At 53.2% G+C, this 19,003-nt stretch overlaps 3 protein-coding genes across 3 annotated transcripts; 2 read left to right on the top strand and 1 right to left on the bottom strand.

The window, feature by feature from the left end:
- Positions 1-5,274: 5,274 nt before the first annotated feature.
- Positions 5,275-7,472, bottom strand: B0T26DRAFT_136728 (uncharacterized protein). The gene is made up of 2 exons (XM_060433375.1): positions 7,173-7,472; positions 5,275-6,938 (listed from the first exon to the last, which is right to left on the bottom strand). Exons 1-2 carry the CDS (start codon positions 7,269-7,271, stop codon positions 5,349-5,351), a joined length of 1,689 nt encoding a protein of 562 aa, XP_060300294.1. The 5' UTR covers positions 7,272-7,472; the 3' UTR covers positions 5,275-5,348.
- Positions 7,473-9,302: 1,830 nt separating this feature from the next.
- On the top strand, positions 9,303-10,863 carry B0T26DRAFT_765365 (Metallo-dependent phosphatase-like protein; the record flags this gene model as incomplete). The annotated part of the gene is made up of 3 exons (XM_060446460.1): positions 9,303-9,449; positions 9,548-9,608; positions 9,748-10,863. 3 exons carry the CDS (start codon positions 9,303-9,305, stop codon positions 10,698-10,700), a joined length of 1,161 nt encoding a protein of 386 aa, XP_060300293.1. The 3' UTR covers positions 10,701-10,863.
- A 6,380-nt stretch (positions 10,864-17,243) lies between these two features.
- Positions 17,244-18,968, top strand: B0T26DRAFT_738155 (uncharacterized protein; the record flags this gene model as incomplete). Its single annotated transcript, XM_060443551.1, has 6 exons — positions 17,244-18,218; positions 18,249-18,425; positions 18,465-18,512; positions 18,543-18,738; positions 18,775-18,853; positions 18,884-18,968. 6 exons carry the CDS (start codon positions 17,244-17,246, stop codon positions 18,966-18,968), a joined length of 1,560 nt encoding a protein of 519 aa, XP_060300292.1.
- Between the last annotated feature and the right edge of the window lie 35 nt (positions 18,969-19,003).

The following is a 19,003-nucleotide window of genomic DNA, read 5'->3' as shown; positions in this document are numbered from 1 at the left end:
TTTATGGCCTTGCGTCAGTCAGGACTTAGGAGCGCCCCAAACTCGCCAAGGAGCGCCTTGGACGTTGTGTGCACCAAGGTGGTACATGTACCTGAGTTCAAGGAGAGTTACGGGGGTACATTCATACAACTCTGGCCAGGGAACTTGTGTCCGAGGTTGCCATGGAATGGCCTGTGAGCGAGCGGGAGCGGGCGGGTGGGAACACACTACCCAAAGTCAAAGTACGGACAAAGTACAGCTCGGCCTGCAATACCTGCTTGAGGTACTTGAATGTCACCTCGAATTAGTCGAGACTCCTAAACAAAAGGTGGGTCTGATCCCAAGCCCCACCAGAAAAAAGGTTCGCGTGCGCGGCGTAAGTGCGCGTCGAGATCGAGATTTGAAGTCCAGATCAGTGTCTGTTGGACAGGGTGGGTTTTGGCAAGTGCAATAAACGAGTCACCCGTTACTTGGTACTTTGGTGAGCTATGGGGGCAATAGCGAGAAGAATTCGGATAAACCCCCGGTTGTCTTTACTGGAGCCTTTTATGTATTAGCAAATAAAGTTTAATGCTAGGACTCAAGAAGGTATACTCACAATAGTCAAGATGGGTTTTTTTCTGTTCGGGAGGGAGACTCGTGGACATAAGGTGGTTCCGTCGGTGCGGAGTTCCTTTGGAGCACCTTCAGTAAATGCATATTCTCAAGAGTTCCAGGAAAGAACCAGAGGCGGTCTAGAAACATTCATACCGACCCTTGTCTTTAGCCCAGACCAGACCCGTGTTAACTTCCATCCTCCTTCGGATATTAGGAAGGCGATCGTCCAACTTTGCAGCCTTGCCAGGAGCTTCAAGAGTCTTAAAAACCAACCCAAAGGCTCAGTCGGGCTCAGAGAACAATCTCAACCCCTCAGACGAGATTTGACTCTGTTTCATTTCACCCCTGATGGCAAAACCTCCAACTGGAGTTGGGGAACATTTTGCCATCTGCAGCCACTTTATTCCCCGTAATTACAGGCTACTCCCTACAGGCGGGAACGTTCGCGCACTCCGGCCCGAAAGCAGGCGTTTTAGCAAGACATTTTTAGGTTGATCCCTATCCGCGCTGCGATACAAATCTCGCACTTGTTTCATACCAGGTAGAGGCGTTCCGACAAGCACGTTGTAATTACGGATTGTCCCGTACCTGTAGATTGGAGCTGTGTCTTTGTACACACACACTGCACCCTCTGTGGTGATTGATAGGTGAAGATCGAGGGCACCACCAGCTAACCACAAGACAGGAGGTAATTAACCACCTTACCTTTCCACTTTGGAAAGAGAATCAGCTTGGCCTGTTTGGTGTTTCGGTGTAAAAACTCGAGATGCTAGAAACGCCTCAATAGCACAACTGCTAATCAGGGGGAAACACAACATCTCAGACCTGCCTGAAGTTTGCTGAGACATATCATCGGCCTGTCTTCAGTCAGCCACACATTTTGGATTCACGGCAGACAACGGCTTCTTCCGACAGCTGAGAGTCTTGTCAGAGGGATCGGCTGCTAGGTGAAAGCTTCCGGCCGAGGGCACAATCTCTCCGCCGATGCCCAAAATTGCCTGTTCCGTGCTCGCTGACAGAGCCCTCACAGCTTCCGAGCTGCGGCAGGGTTGTCCTGACTCCGATGATATGGCATATCGTACCACTCCGCTTCCACTATTCCGTAACCTCTCTAAGGTGTTCCGTGTCGAACCTAATAACCTACCACCTGATGTTCGTCCACAATGCTTCTACCGCCGCTCGGTGATTAAACACTTACACGGGACTTATCGAGAAAGCAACGCGCATACGCCTTTTACCACATGCCTAACTTAGATATCTAGGGACCTAGACTTACCTCGGGCCCCTGTCTCATGCAATGGGGTTTGGTTCATGCACATGTGTCCTTTCCCCGCTCATTGATAACGACTCTTTCCGACTGCTAGTCAGTCAGCGATTCTGTCCCTGAGGTCTTATTGCAACTGAGCCGGATCGTCGCAGTGCGTCAATCGATCCAATGTCGCTGCCATCGAACTTCTCCCGCTCTCGGATTTCTGGAGGCCTGCAGATCACTCAGGTGATGTGCATACTTACACACGCACATACAATTCATGACCTCTCAGCGTGACAGCAGCAGCTAAGGAGACGAGCCCGAAAGCTGTCGGGTATCAACCTCAACACCAGAGAATATATTGGAAAAGACGCGAAGGATGTACGGAGCGGCGAGCGAGCCTCATCATCCTAAGACAACACGTCGCCGTGACTCAAACCTGACCCAGAGCGGTAATCAAGATACATATCAGGAGGTTTCCGCATGTTCGGCCCCGCAGTGGCTTGGGAAGTGAACGTAAATTATGCTACTTTGAGTTTATTTCTCGACCGCGTGGACATAGCAGCGCCCGCCCTGCCGCGGGGTAAACTGTAAACAATCATGCCCATCCTGACCGTGTACATACATACAGACAATATCCCACCGCTTGCCCTTGCGCGCCTTCCTAGATGCAGCTACAGTAGATAAGAAGCTCAAAGTTACACAAGCACGGGGCAGAGTATGTCCAATGAGACAGGATCTCGACACTGCACACACCCTTTCTGCATCCAGGTATTTTATTTAGCTCGACGCGCAAGACGCTGTGGTTGGCCTCTGGGTGGTGCTCATCAATACCCATTTCAGAAGGCCGAGGGGCCCCTCTCGCACGAAACGAAGCTTGGCGCCCCTTGGAGCAGCCTGGAGTTTAAAGTCCGGCCTATAGCTAGCCCAGCTTTCGAGAAGGACCTCCATACCGCCTGCCCGTAAGGTCAGCACCGTAGCTCGGGAAGGAACCCCCTCGTTCTAGCGTGCTTTTCGGGGTGGTCTTGGCTGGGCTTGTTCCGGGGAGGAGGAGGGGCAAAAAGGGCATCAATCGAGATGGATAACCAACTAACCTGGAAGTTATATAAGGTGGGTAAAACCTATGACCAGCTATGGCAATGATGAGATGGGCATACAGTAAAGCGCATGAAAACGAAAACGCTTGGGAGTCTGGGAACATCGAGATCTACACCAGGTTCGACGATGGCTGCCAATTATAAACTCTACGACAGTCGTTTCAACCCACGGAATACCATACCTAAAAACACCACCATCAAGAGCCAGATCCACCTGAACGCCTAGGGATCGGCGGTTGGGTGTCCGTTGGGACTCGGCGCACTTTGCCCGAGTCCTACCTATTCCCTCTTGGTTGCTTGTGACCCGGGCACGGCTACCCGCTACTACCTACTCGAGTAGTACCATACGTAGCAACAAGATAGGCTTTCTTGACTCCGGGGAGTAATTTCCTAACGGGGTGCGGCCCAGCCAAGCACATGCATGGCTGCTTATTAGCAAGGGAAAATGTAAGAGCCTGGCCGTAAGCTGCCCTACCTACATACATACCAGGCGCGGCTTAGCAGCAGTCGATCGATCTAGATCAGAGGATTGATCGGTATTCGACAATGCTCTCCCACTTTTGCGATCTCTATCTCAACCCCCTCAAACATGACGCCTTGCCCACTTGTCGTTCTGCCGCACCGCCGAAGTAGGCCGACTTGCTTTTGTCGCTGGCTATATACACGTAATGACACACATAAATCGCCCACGTGCCTATTGTACACCTTAGGCGAGTGCTCTGTCAATGAAGGTTACGCGCAAGTGGTGGCTGTGGCGTGTGGCGTCTGGTGTCTGTGCAAATGTTTCGCCCCCTTCTTTCCCGCATCATGATCGTGTTGCATTACAAGCCGCCGCACGCACCAAAACACCATTGCTTAATCTACTTCCGATCGAGAGGACGGAGTGTACAGCACAAAGGCCTAAGTGATCTTTATTATTTTTGAACTTGACGTCCAAGCCCAAGTTCAAACAACTTAGGCCGGGCCGTTGAAGAGAGGCTGTGCCCGGCACAACATTGGACAGTATGAGTCTGTCTACAACAACCTGATACCCTAATGGGTGTTTCCGGTTATTGCCCGTGACACTTCATGGGTTCAGGGGCTTGTTACAACACTAGGGAAAGGAAACCAGTTACTGAATAAATAAATAGATTTGGGTATCAGACTCTCATGCCCTGACATAAGTCGAGGCATCAAAAACAAAAACAATAACAGCAAGAAGTAGGACCATTCTTCTGTGTCCGCACCGCGTTCTCCCTTTCTCCAATGCTTCCTCGATGCTCACTCGCCCACTCGTAAGCTATCTCTTTCGTCGAATCCACCAATCTCATTCAACAAGCTGGCATGGCTCGCTCGCTTCTGGCTCCGCCTGGCTTCCCGCCCTTGTGCCCCGTGGTAGCCAGTTAAGATAAGAATAAGAAAATACCAAGAAATCCCATACGCGCGGGATAGACGGTTGATTTCTTTTCAAGGAAAAAATATTTTAAAATATCCCAGATCTGTGTATCTTGGTTCCCACAGGCTTCAGTGTGTTTAAACGCCATCACAGAATACCCGGTTTGTCTCTCCGAAAAGGAGAAACACCGCATTCGAGTAGAAAAAAATGAGAAACCGAGCGGAAAGGACAGAGAAAAATTAGGTTCAAACCTCCCATGTGGCGAACTGTCTAGACATAGACAACAAAACATAAGATGTACAACGTGAAATGCAAAGGTGAGGATGTGATCCCAGCGCTCAGATGGGCTCCAACTCTGCCTACCATTCCTTCTCGGTTTTTCAATGTCTCCAAGAAGCAACCAACTTCCGGCAGAAAGAAAGGAGTTTGAGAAAATGAAGCCGTCAGGTCCAGGGGCGTTCCCCAGATGGTGAGATGTATAGATGTGTTCGCCCCGGGCGCTTGGACAATGAAATTTGGGTATACAGCGTAGTCGTATTGATGTGACGGATGAGTGAAAGATCCGCAGATTGAATAGTGAAGATAATACTCTCAGCCCCCGGGGGGTTCCCCGTTTGTAGGCGCCTCTGATTGTTGACTTCAAGCCTTGCCTCGCCACAATTGCTTGCTACGCTGTCTACTCGAGATGGCGATATAATGACGGAAAGGAGGCGCACCGGTCAACGTCTGAAATCCCTAGAAGTAGCAACGGCGTGCTGCGAACTACTGGAAACATGGCTACCTAATGTGCCTTGGGCAGAAGAAGGATCGTTCGTCGTAGGCCCGGATTCACTGCCCGAGTCTTTTTGGTTGGCGAGGGGGCTAGTACTTATGAAAGAGGCAGCAACTCGGCTCGCCTACTGAGGTTATGCTGTCTTGACAAAAAGCGGGTGAAAACTCGATATGGTCCAAGCCAACTAGAAGTGTAAATCGGCAAGAGTTCTGTTTAAACGGCGCTGCCGTCTTGTCTCCTGCGCGAAATCGTAGGGAAAAAGAGGTCCGTGTAGGGTTCTCACATGACCACACAGCACCCGCATCCGTCCTTCTTTTGAAGTGGCTCCTCTGGTGGTGCCGGCACCCTAATCGCTGGGGTCGGCTGGGGTGGGGGCTGTTGTACTGGTGTTCTTGGGCTGGGCAAAGGGCTCATGGCTGGCAAGTCGGTGATCTTGGGCATTGTCGAATACGAGCCGGCCCTTCCAGGCATATTTGGGCTCCTCGACTCCGTCTTAAGGGGCCAATCAGCCTGGTCGTCATTCTGATCGTACCTCTGGTCGTCTCTGTCGGCCTCCTCCGTCGAGGCCTCAAATTCTGGGGGCTTTAAGAAGCCTTCGTCGGTGAGTGGCCTAAACTCTTTGTCGTAGACATTCCCAAATTTCCCTTCCCGCTCCCACCTCTCCTGCTGTAACCGTCTGGCTACAGTCGGCAGTAATTGCTGGTCGGGTGGCAGGCGGGGATCCGGTCTGTATGCCGAGACCATCCAAGGAGGTTCCCCCTCCATCTGCTTGCTACTCGAGCCAAGAGATAGCTCGCGTTCTCCGGACCTTGTCGATGGTCGCGTTGTCCCTCCCCCACTGCTAGTAGAGTCCTTGCTGGGACCGCCACGGGTTCGTGGTCGGCCTGCGGGACCGGTTGCTGGCTTGATGGCGGACGGTTTCCTAGGTGCTGTAATAGCTGATCCCTTCTTGGGTGACGCATCGTTCCTCTTATTCGGTTGGGCGGTGGTGTGAGAGGGTCCGTTGGTCGTTGCTCTTGCAATCGGATTTCCTGTGCTGCCACTCCTTGCCCGCGTCCTTGGCAGACTCAGCCCGTCATCTTCGCCAGGGCTGTGGTCCCGTTTTCGGACCAAAAGCGTGTCCCGTTCGAGATGCTCACTTGGTATGGGTACAGGGCTTGCCTTGGCAACCGGAATCCGTGACAGACCCTTGCCCACCCCATTAGAAACAAAGTAGCCCTCTTCGGCAGCCTCCTCGGGCAGTCTCAGGTCCCAGCTGGGAACCGAGGCCGCGTCCGGGGTCCTTGGTTCAACTGCGGCCGCTGAGTTCTTCCTAGATTGTGCCGTCATCTGATCCACGGCACCGGCAGCCCGTCCCTGCCCATTAGATTTATCTTGGCTCTGGTCTCGCCTCGCTCGGTTTTGACTCTTGGATCTCGCCCTCTCTCTTGTTTTGGGCAGGAAAAACCCTGCGGCCTGCAGCTCCTCACTCTCTATCTTTGCTAACTTGTCTCTGTGGATCCATTTTGAGTTGTCTTCGTTGTTGTCACCTGGAAAGAGATCGCTAGCTCCTTTCTTGCGAGCTTCATCGGGCCGATCGCCCTTTCCAGCGCCATATAGGTCCAGCAAGCTATCGGCGGGGCTTTCGTTGTCTTTGACGGCCCCTCGAGGCTTGATGTCCTTGTGATGGGATTGCGATACATAGCTTGGTTCGAAGTTTCTGGGCTTCATTTCGGAGCCAGTCTCGCCGTTGGTGTGCTTGCGCGAAACGAGTTCTAGGCTCGCAGAGTTGTTGTACAGACTTGAATTCCCATTCTGAGGCGTCATAGGAGGTCGACTAGACGGATTAGAATTTTCGTCGTTTGCGGGCCCTTTGTTGTCTTGTATAGGCTTCTGCGCGTAGAAAGACAGGATTAGCATTGGCGGGTCTTGAGGGGGGTGCTTGGAGGGTTTTAACCACTGGTGTTCGAGACACCGCGCTTAGGGACCAGCGTGGGTAGATGGGCAAAGGAAATGGCGCTAATGTTAAGGCAAGAGCGTTCTGGTTGCAACAAGAAATCGAACGCGTCTCGGGACGGGCAGTGGGGTAATCTGATGGAAGGCGAGATTCGCCCAGCATCTCACCTCTGTTTGGCCCGTCATGGGGACATCCCACGGGTAGCCAGTCCCATGGGAGCTTGTAGGCCGCGTGAAGGTTGTCGCGGTCTGTGACACAGCTGCCATACTCTCATCTGGCAGCCCGCACACGCCGCGGTCACTGCCTCCAGGTAGACAAATATGCGGCGATTGCGCGGGGTTGGCGGTCGGGCAATTAGTAGAAATCGCGGGTTCGAAGCCAATATCCCAATCGACGCAGGCGGCAGCAGGCCGACGATTGCGCGTAAGACTACGCAGTCCTAGGTTGTTGTTGTTGGAGAAACTGTAATAGTCGGGCTTCGGTTTACCGTGCAGCACACTTCCTATCGCGATTTCCTTTCGACCCGCGCCTTATATACAGCTTCAATATCCAGCCTCTTGAGTCCTGGGCAGCCAAAACCGCCCACGGGTCTGTCAAGGACTCAGCAGACTTGCCCTCATCCAGTCCGTCATGTGCAAATGGTGGTGGGAGTTCTCGGGGCGGCGTAGATGGCGGTGTCGGGGGTAGTCCGGCCGAGGGTGGGCAGATTAGGTCGCGGAACGTCGTCAACGACGGGCTGCTGGAGGCGCGGATCGCGGGTATCAGGCCTCTCCCAAAAAAAGCAAAGAACCTTGTTGACGAACGAGGTGCCGGGGCATACCTTGGTGGCTTTTTTGGAAGGGGGTTGGCGCCTGCGGGTCTCGGATTTTTCTTTCTCCCCCCCTTTACTGCTACCTCCAACCTGCGTCGGGTCTAGTATGACTGTCGCCTCAACTGCACCTCCTTAAGCGTGCTAAGGACGAGATGAGCAGACACGGCGTTTAGATCTTCGTCCTAATTAGACGTTGAAGACGGATCTGGCATGTCATCAACGTGGGAGAGCGGTCGGCGTTGCTTCACCTCGCTCGTCCTGGGCCTTTTACGTGAGGGGCGGAGAGGGTCCGAGAGCCGGCTAACTCCTTCTCTACGCTGATTGCCTACAGACAACGCCTTACTTTATTGCAATGTTCGGGGATTGCACAATAAAAAGGGCTAGATGACAACAGCAGCAACGATAATAAACATCGCTAGGAAAGATGAGATCGTTGTGCGCCGACCAATGTCAGGCTTGCGATGCAGTGGCTGGGCCAAGCACCATGAGTGGCTGTTCTAGACCTTCCATAGCTCCCAAGGGGGCAAGTAAATTTCAGGGTTGCATTACAAACTGCTGGCGACGAAAAGGGGTCCCGTTAACCCAGCCCCTTTGCTATTGGCTAATGACCCGAGAGCATGCTTTCCCATTGGCTGGCGGATCATCCCTTTACACTGACGAAAAGGGCATATCTGTAACGAGACATACACAGGTGACAGGCACAGGTGATCAGGTCAAAAGGCACTGCTAATATCCCATATACCCTTTGCCAGCCTCAAGAGCGAAATCCAGCGACTAACCAGTGTGGCTTTAAGCCCACCAACGTACGATACTGTGCAATTTAGTGTAATTGCCCAAGCGATCAGATGAGATGACCCTCTCTCCAAGACTACAAGAATTTTGGCCACAGAAACTCATCCTCTAACGTGCTGCCGGCGAGCGCCTCGAACTAAAATCTTCATTCTAGACCTAAACGACTGGTGAAGACTTCATCTTCCGACGCCCTCTTGACTCTCAACTTACTACAGCAGGTGGAACTGTGATATGACATTAGGTAATGTATTTGGTACCGTAAGTGTCTTATTTGCACCTTTCTTAGGCTGCCTAATCCGTTTCTACAGTACCTCTGAAATATAAATACCAACTGAAGTCGGGTATAGATAGAAAGTTCCAGTTTCTAATGCTAAGGAGCTTACAGCCTATCCATCCAGAATAGGAGACGCATCTCTATTTACTCTTCACGACCGCCTACAGTTGGCCATCCACATAGCACTTCACATTCCTACTTTGGCGTGCCCGCCCGAGGCAAGCCTGGGGATCAACAGCTGTGAGTTATCCCCAGACTAGAACCTAGTCCTGGCCCTCGTCACATACCGATATACCCGCACCTACAAGTATCGATGAAGTTCTAGCGCTTGATGATGGGAACGTATCTTACCATGGTAGCTAGGCATTCTCAGCAATTTCCGCCTTCGAAGCTGCAGCCAGAAGCGGGCTTTTGAAGACAATGGCTATGTCGTCTGTATCATTACGAAAGACTCGCCGTACCAGATTTGTTTGCATTAGCGACACCCATAATGCCACAATTAAGCTGCCAAAAGGCGACGTCTTGATCCACGCTGGAGACTTGACAAACCAAGGGAGCTACTCAGAAGTACGGTTATCCCATGTTTCTCGCTTTGCCCTTGTTGGCCAACATATAGACAAGGGGATTGCTTAGAGTGCCAGCCAGGCTAACTGTTAGATTTGAAGCTATCCAAGGCTACCCAATGGCTAGAGAGCGCAGATTTCGAGGTCAAGATTGTCATTGCCGGTACCAAGGATCTATTCAGCTTATGAGAACAGCGGAACACCCACGCTGACCGGCTGCAGGGAATCACGATATCACCTTGGATGAAGATTTCTACTCACAACATGGACAAACTTCCATAACAAACACCTTCAGGATCCAGTCGAATGTTCGTCACTACTCACATCCAGCCGCACAATCACATACCTTCGCCACAGTTCGGCAACTATCCGGCTCAGTAATCCGGCCGGGCCTAGGACCGAGTTTACGGTTTTCGGGTCTCCGTATAGCCCCCGGAATGGTCTTTGGGCATTTGGCTATGACCAAGACAGTGCTACTTCCGGAGCGCAAACGGTTGACACGATCGGAAAAAGCGCGTCAGAAATCTGGGCTGCTATCCCGAGAAATACTGACATACTTATCACTCACACGCCGCCTCGCAACCATTGCAATGGCGGTTCTGACCGCAATAACCAATTAGGCTGCGAAGAACTGCGGAAAGTAATTGGGCGCACTCGCCCTCGACTTCATGTATGTGGCCATATTCATCGGGCCCGAGGCGCTGAACGAGTGACGTGGAAGTTAGGCAACCCCGACTACGAAGATGGCACATGTGCTGAAGTTGCTGGCGTGGAATACTGGGAAGACCCAAGCCCTGGTAGCCGGTCTGCAAAGATCAGTCTTGTTGACCTGACGGATCGCGGCGTAAAGAGGTCTCCGGATCCTTGGCTGGCATCAAACGCAGCGGGACTTGCTGAAGAAAATCCATCGGACAACTTCAACTCGCCACACCAGGCTGGAGGAGGCCTAATTTGCCCGGCACTCTCCGGGTCGGAGTCGCAGCCCGCTACAAGGCCAAGCGATCAGGCCGGGCAGGACGGCGATCTTGGGACCAGGTCCAACCAAAGCCCCGGCTGTAGCCCGGGTACCGGCCCTCTGGGTTCCCAGGGAGCAGGTTCAGTCCAGGGTAACCCGGCGGAACCACCGGATCGGATGAGCCGGCGGGAGACTTGCATTGTCAACTGCGCCATTATGGCCAGTAACTGGCCACACGCGGGGGGGCGGCGATTCAATAAACCAATTGTTGTCGATTTGGATTTGCCGGTCTGGAGATGAAAAGGCTCAGTTCTCCCTTTTTCAACAAGCTACATTGGGGATTGGCTACCGGTCAGGAGAGGAATCCGGTCAGCTGACCCCCTATCGCCATATGGGAGGTAAATGCTGATGTGTTGGCAACGCCCAAGTCGATGCCCTGATCGGTCGTCCACTGAGACCACTGCCGATGCGAACCCCGGTCTCCTCTATTGTCGGTTTCTCTTGCCGAAACTCAAGTACGGGCTGCAGGTACAAACCATATCCTGAGCTCAACTTCTGCTTCAGCCCCTGAGCTACGAGGTCGCGTGCTGCTCGGAGAGCCTATTACCTACCAGTCTCCCTTCACGGCAAGCGCGGACCAGAAGTTGGCCACGTCTAGATGATGCGTAACTTGAGACGTGGCGATTTACCTATCTACGATATCGTTTCTGCATGCTGCGCCGAAAGACGGCAAATTCTTTCTACGATGACACTGCCTGGGTGAGCATGATGTCTTTTGCGGAATATCCCTGGTTCCCCGCCACTGGACCAATTGAATTTGACAAATTGTCCATCGGCGTATGGTTGTACGTACTCTCGCTGCTGCGGTTTCGCATTGCGTAGGTGCAACGAGGGAATTGCTTCCTCCACGACCTCTCTCTCTCTCTCACTAGCGTCGTGAGTTAGCCGCATACAAAAGCGCCAATTGCTTTCTCACGCCATAGCGACGCAGCTATAAAGCGCGGAACTCACCCCTGTTTCATACTTGCGCTTCGGATGCACTCCAAAAGGAAAGGAAGGTACCTCCCCACTTCGTTGGCGTGGAGATGCTTCTACGAAGGTGCAGTATTTACAACATCGCCTGGCAAGAAAGGCCTGAGCTTCAGCCCCGTTATCGAAACGCCGGACTAAGGCAGGTAATTTAGCTCCGGCTCGGCTCAGGCTAGGCCAGGCCTCTTGGCTCAATTTTCTGAGGAAGCCGATGGTTTACCCGTGGGATCGCCGATGCCAGAAGTGTCTGAGCCACTTAGCTTACTGCACCGCCATTTGTCTGGAGGAGACACGAACATGCAGTGTCAGACGTCTTAGGAGTTTCTTTGGTCAGCAGCGGCCCGCAGCCCGCTAATATCCTGCTGCCGGCTTGTGAGACTGAGGGGTCCTCACGTTGATCCTCGACGAAAAAAAGGCACAAAACAAGTTAGTCAACTGATGGAAGACCATCGACGCAGCTTTTTTAAGCCAATGAGGGGAGCAAAGAACGGTGCCTTTGCGACTTCGGTCTATCCCTTTACATCGAAAAAGCGTTATGGATATTGCCTGGATACATCTTCAACTCGTCCAGGCCCACTCCAAGAGGCTTATCTATCCCAGCATGCCGAGTAACTGGACCCCAGTGCGGATACATGAACAACCTTTCCAGAACTTTGTAAAAATTATAACATATCGAAGGCCACACGATGCCTACCGATAGTATGCACAAGTATATCACAAGAGTCCAAGGCGCTTCGGGATTCGTTGTCAGCCAGTCGTCCCCGCCTTCTTCAATGAAACACAACTGTTCATCCACAACTTAGATATTGTGGGAAGAGAACAAAACGTTGAAAAGAGTCGGGGAATGTAGGTGGCTCAACAACTGTCCCGGCGACACCACGATTGGCTGTAAAATATCCAGTATCCTGCAGGAGACGAGAGAGAGTTGCGCCATTTTGCCTTGATGTCAAGCTCGACCTGCCAATGACGCTCGCATCCAAGACCAAACCCCCTCTCATGCAGAGATGCCTTGGACGGCATAAACATGAGACGAAAAGGCCATGAAAGAAGCAAGAACTTGTCGCTTATGTCTTCAGTGACGACAACTTGGGGGCAATAAACTCTTACCAGGTCTTTCCTTGGTAGAAAGGCACAGCCCAGGGGGAAACCCTCGTCACCAGCTTTGACCGTTTTTCCAGTTTTCTTGATAGCTTGAAAGATGCAAATCTCAAAGCCCAAGGTGCAACGGAACATGTGTGTGTAACCAGGGCACCTACTACTGAGGTCACAAAAAGGCCGGGCGGTCATTGACATTTGCGCGAAGGCAAGCACGACGCATTGCTTACCAAACGAACAAACAAGTTGCACTGCGTGTTTCTTACCCAAGGCAGTCAATGAGGATGAACCAACGGCTCCCGCTCACCGCTACCAAGCTTAGGCTGGTGGTGTACGGCATATTCGCCAAATATTGATGGCGCTTCGATCAGGGCTCCTCTTTGACCTGGCAGCCGCTCCAGCCTACCCGATTACTACCCCTCTTCGCTACGTACGGCCAAGAACGCCGCCCTAAACGCAACTTCCTCCACATTTTGTGGTATCACCCCACGAAAGGCATGTTGCTCACGAGATGGTGGGGTCTCAGGTCGATTAGCCCCGCGGGACAAGTTGGTTTCGAAACGAGACGGGGACCATGAGAGATGACATGCATCGAATAATTAATCTGGTATTAGTCCAAACTCCAAACAGAACAGAAGGTCCCTGCCATCCTTGAGGGAGTGGGAGTGGACGTTTCGTTGAAGGTAAGTAGGTGCAGGCGTTGTGCATCCCATCCCCAAGGAGGAGGGGTAATTATCGGTTTGGCGGGGTAACTCAATGCTTCTCGATCCTGACTCGCTGGGTGCTAGGGTCTCCTGAGCGTTGCAGATGGAAACATCAAGCGACACTCAATCGAGGCACGGCTTGGCCTTAGGTAGGGGGATCTTGGAGTGGAGAGACAGATCTCCGTCTCGCACCAGCTCGGTTCGTCTACAAAGGCTTGCAGGAATTGCATCTCGGGAGACGATGCTCAAACACGCAGGCGGAGGAGGAATGAATGAACGTTCACCTACCACAAGGCTCCCAAATCCGTCATCGACTGGCAGCTGCGAGACTGGTCCCTCTCAACACACTGCCGTCTTCTGCAGAATGTCAGATTTCACGTCTTTCGATTGGAAGTCGACCTTTCTCCACCGCTCAACCTACTGCTGTTTGTGATTGGACATCACCTCGCATACCCACTGGGTCAAAGTTGACCGCAGAGGAGACGCAGAGAGAGGGCCCGCTTTCTTGGCCGTTTACTGGCCAGAGGCGACCCTCCATCCCGTGCCCCGCTAGCCTTCTGTGAGGAGACCGGAGGAGGTCCAGGTGCTTCCTACATTTGGATCGTGGGACAAGAAACCAAAGCTGTGCAGAAGCTCGGGGGCTCACCGCGATCAACGGACCCCAACAGAGGCCCTTGGGAAAAGGGTGTGTTGGGTGCCTTGAGGCTACCTTGTCCAGAGGCAATCAATCTACCGCGAGATATTGAATGGCACACTCCCGTTCGACTCTTGCGCAGTTGGTACCTGCTTTTTGGCCCAAGTAGAGGCCGCAGGCAGTAGGAGGAGCAATGTTTGGCATCAAACCCTAAAGTATGGAGAGCACTCACATTCGCCGTTCCAAGGCTGCTTATTTTTCGTCTATCCGTACTCGGATTCGAAACCCCAAAGCCGCATCCGCCTTTCTAGTTTGCCATGGCTCTTCATACTCAGCGGCGGCCGACTCTCTCAGAAAAGACAAGGGTTGCATGATGGGCAACCGGCCTCGGAACCGCCTGCGATTGAGGGTTAAGTCTTAGCCCTTCCGGACCTGTGTCATCTGATTGAGGAGTTGGCATGTCCTCGGTGTCTGTTGCTGCGAGCAGTTGCAGCGCCCAGGGCGAATGAATGGTGAAATGGGCAGGCGGCCTCGCGAGCGGTTTTAGTGCAGTAATAGCTCGCATCGCTCGCTTCGTGCAGGATGTAGATGATGAAAAGGGAATGGTTCAAGAGTCCACACCACATAGTCGAGGCCAAGTCGCCACGCATCTGCTGCGCTTCACTGCGTTGGCCCGGCGCCCACAACCGCCCGTGTCCAATATTCGAGGCTGCAGAGGACGGCAACTGCGATCTGAATATGATCAGGACTGCGACGGTTCGGTTAGTGTCATTGCTGCTGCTGTAGAGCTCATAGCCCGGAGGCCAAGAGTGCAGCTACAGCTAATTTGGCTGACTAAATTAGAGTATGAACAGCCATCAAAAGTCGAGGTTAACTCCGAAAATTAACCTGGAATGGTGCCATAAACAATGGAACCTATATCGCTATAAGCTATTCTGGGCGGTGAGGAGCTTCCGCAGCAGAAACAGATATGAGGGACGTACTCTCACAAGAAGCTTTAACCACTTGACAGAAGAGTGAGGGCAACTCTAAGACCGCAAACTGGGTTTGCGCCGTCCGTCATCCCGTTATCTGTCTCTGACAACCCATCCTGCCATCCACCCCGACGATTATACCTCATTTGTGACGATCAGAGCCAGTCTTGCCGATGTGCCAGGCCGGCGGAGCCCTTGGCCATAGATCTTCATGCCATGCGACTGCCGGTGTGGGCAGACCAAAACAGAGCCCCTCGACACCGGAAGGGGCCCCGATACGTAGACCCCAAACTCACCGCCACTATTCCGCGAAGGAGTTACCTTAGTTCTATCCGCGCTTGTGTTCACGGGACGTTGCTTGTGGCGCTGCAGGGAGCCCCTCTTGGCCCCTCCACATCCGAATTGGCGTTCCAGTGTGAATCGTCGCCAGTTTTGGATTCTGCTCGCTGTGTAACTCTCCGGGCACATGATCTGACATAATCACTAATCCTATATGGAACCGGTTTGAGAAGGTTCTTGTGATTGCCCGCACAATAATGCCTCTTCTCGATGACTCGAGCGAGAATGTAGCAAGCACGAATACCGTGTTTTTTTTTTCAATAATGAGTAATAAGAGGTACGTACCCAAGTTGCCACAAGTCGACGAAAACTCGGGAGGAGCAGCAGACCCGTTTTTTCGGCCTTCGCCACCACCACTAGCCACGTTCTCCGCGAAAACGGGGCGCTGTCCGAAAGGCCGCCAATTGCGGTCGTGTTGAAAGACCGCCGGAAGACCGATCTTGAGGACTCCCCGAAACCAGGTTCCCTAGCTGGGCCGCGGAAAAGCCACTAACAAAAAGTCTACTAACCATATTACAGACGGACAGCTTGATAATCGTCTCCTGCCGCCCATTATGGAAATTTTATTTCATTTTCTTCTTTACTTCCCTTTCCTTGGATATTAGGTGATTGATTTCCATTCATGCCGCTAGTTTAGTCAAGGTGGTTCAGGACTCCAAATTCCTGCAAAGCCGTTTGTCAGTTGGTAGGGTGCTTGCAGAGGAGAAATTCGGAGAGGCCGCTCGTCCTGGGATTTTGACGAATTCCCGCCGCGTCCACGACATTCCCAGTTACTTGATAAATACAAACTCAGCCGACAGTAAAGACCTGGGTCGTAATCCGAGCAGCGCTGATAATCCTCGTACGCATACCTATCTAACCTGCACTAGGCTTGTCGCGCGAGCTGAGCCGAGCTGAGCAGCCCCAAAGATCAAGGGCTGAGGCCATTTGCAAGCAGTAGCAAGCAAAGCCTCAGTGAGAGGAGATACCTACTACGCAAGTATCGGCGACACGCGAAGCCGAGAGAGGACAGAATCCGACAGAAGAGAAGGGACGGCCGCGACAAACCTAGGCCCACGCAGAGCTAGGATACCGATACCAGAAGCCATCTGAAAGAGGGAAAGCGTGATCTTGTACGGGCCAGTCAGGCAGCGCATTTACGCTTGTCAATGACCCACAGCACACTCAACTCCACAGCGGCCCCCTCACAAGGCCCGCACTAGAGGCCACTGGCCAGCCAGACCTACCAGACCTGCCAGGCCTGCCAGGGTCGGCACCTCAAGGCTTCTCGTGCAGCGTTCCCGCCGCTGCCCCCCGCCCTTCGATCCCTCCCCTTGGACGGGGGCCGTGTCAGCCATCATCAGTGCCATTCAAAGGTCCCCCTCATCCGTCGTGGCCGTGTGGCCGCTGCCCGACAAACCAACCCGCCCTGCGCAGGTGACTTCGTCACCCATTCATCCCCCGTCACCTTCACGACAACAGCATCCACGTCTTCAAAGCCAGGTCGAGTCTTTAGGCTGGCCCTGACCATCTTAGACCCTTTTTCTCGTTTTGCCTGACGTATTCCGTAGGTAGCTAAGGTACATACCCAGCGCTTGGCTCTCCACTGTTTCGCTTGTCCGCGACACCGAGGGACAACAAACAAACTATTCAATCTCAGCAAAGGAGAGCTCCAGCTCCACCATTCTCCTCAAACCTCCAGGTCCCTCCCCCCAAGTCGCCACGAGTATTCCTTGATTTAACGCTCCCTATCTCAACGCTTACTTCTCCCCGGTCGCTGTTTACGCCGCCTTTATTCTGCCCACTATACAACAGAGCACCGCCTTCGGCTTGAGAGCGCCAACGTTCGTTCTTGACATCGCCGCCGCCGCACGCGCCTCCCGGCAAAACCACCATCCCTTCTTCCTTCCCGGTGCCGCGCAAACGCCGCTCATGCAATAGCCGCCCTGTGTCAACAGCCACTTGCTGCTGCCTTGACGACTTCTCGCCCGGGCACTAAAACGCTCGCTCTTCTATTTCTTCGTGTTGGACACGCCCTTGCCAGACAGACGGCCAGCACCCGTCCCCGTCCCGTCGAAATCCACACACCATGAATAGTCTTCTGCCGGACCCATGGATGGCCCTTGGCCTCGACAGGACCGCCGACAAGTCGGAGGTCCGGGCCGCGTACAAGAGACTTGTTCTCAAATGCCACCCCGACAAGGTGCAAGACCCGATTCTCAAGGCGCAAAAACACGACGAATTCCAAAAAGTCCAGCAGGCATATGAGCTGCTCAACGACGATGTCGAGAGGAGCAAATATGAGGAGCAGGTTAGGCTTATGGAGCAGCGTGTCAGACAACAAGCCAACATGAAGAACATGCCCAATTCGTCAGCGTCACGCACGTCACCGAGAAATGCTTCCTTCGATGTCAGGAACGCCGAGCCTACTCGATTCCGTACATCAACAGGCTCGACCAAGGTGTATACGTACTCATCGCCCCACACGCGCTCGCATGATGACGTACCTTCTTCCCGCATCCATCCTGTGTTTGAAGAAATGGAAAGGAAGGCTCGGCGTACAGCCAGCTATGACGAGAAGGAGAAGCCTTCGAGGCGCGAGGAAGAGAGGCGCGAAAGGCGTAGACGAGAAGAAGAAGAAATGAGAGCAAAAGACAAGGAACGGGAAAGGGAACGAGAGAGGGAACGTGAAAAGGAGAGAGAGCGGGAGGCTAAGGCCGAGAAAAAGAAGCTCGAAAAAGAGCAGCGTGACCGATACAAGAAGCAGCAGGATCGGGAGCGGGCCCGCGAGTCGGATGAGAAAGCCCACCGACATAAGCCCTATGTTGAGCCCTACGGTGGTGGGTTTCCTGCTCAAGAAGAAGAGACATACTTGTCGACATCAGCGAGGCCAGAAAAGAAGAGATCCTCCAGCAAGAAGCACAGCGAGAATCGGGACCGGGACCGTGAGCGCGAGCGCGAGCGCGAACGCGATAAGTCGTCGTCGCGTCCTCCTCAACCCCCGCTTCTCGAGACGGTTTTGCCTCATGAGCAAAGCTTTAGCCACGCACGCAGCTATATCGCAGTCGCGGGAGGCTCAGCTCCTTCGCAACAGTTCTGGAAGTCAAAGTCTCAGTCACCACTCGAACCGATCTTCTCGGCCCCTACGCCGCCACCTGCCGCTGTTGCCGCTGAATTCCTCGAAGAAGATATTCTCAGGCGCTCTACTGCCCGTGCCGCCGGTCGACGCTCATCTCATGACACCCCCAAAAAGGAGACCTATGTCATAAACGTGACCCCAACTTCGAGACCGATTCCAAGCCTTGCAAAGACTCACAGCACACCTCCGATCGTCCCAGGATCACCTCCTCGTGTATCCGTAAGCCGGTCGAACACCATTCCTCCCGAGGCCTATGTTGCTCGCACCCCCATGCCAACGCCTACCCTCTCACGGGGCCAAACCTGGACTGCTGGGACCGGAGCCGCAACCAGCCCAGATGATCACTACAACCACTATGGAGGCGAATCTGACGAAGAACCACCACGTCCCCGCCGAAGCCGGCGCGCAAGATCCCCCAGACAGCAAACGCACTACAGGGTCGACGGTGAAAGGGCATACAAACTTGATCAAAACTATCCAGAAGGCCGATCCCCGTCTTCGAGGAGGTACATGCCTGAAGTTGACTCTCGTTCTTCGCCGTTAACAGCATCTTACCCTGGGTCACCTTTTCTCAAGGTGAAAGAGGCCAGAGGCTTTATGCCGGCCGACATAAGTTTTTCCGAGTACCACTACCCTTCGATAAGTCATCATGATCAGTTTGTCCCTGCATCATAAGGACACCAGATGGGCGGTCGCGTGAAGGTTTTCGC

The sequence above is a fragment of the Lasiosphaeria miniovina genome, assembly GCF_030549165.1.
Source record: "Lasiosphaeria miniovina strain SMH2392-1A chromosome Unknown B0T26scaffold_2, whole genome shotgun sequence".
Classification (NCBI taxonomy): Eukaryota; Fungi; Ascomycota; class Sordariomycetes; order Sordariales; family Lasiosphaeriaceae; genus Lasiosphaeria; species Lasiosphaeria miniovina.
This window is presented reverse-complemented; position numbering and strand designations above follow the sequence as displayed.

Bases quoted from the DNA above. Each gene is read 5' to 3' on its own strand.
- B0T26DRAFT_136728 (XM_060433375.1), bottom strand. From the start codon at position 7,271: ATGGCAGCTGTGTCACAGACCGCGACAACCTTCACGCGGCCTACAAGC. The intron at 6,939-7,172 runs GTGAGATGCTGG...TACGCGCAGAAG, and splicing joins CCATGACGGGCCAAACAGAG to CCTATACAAGACAACAAAGG.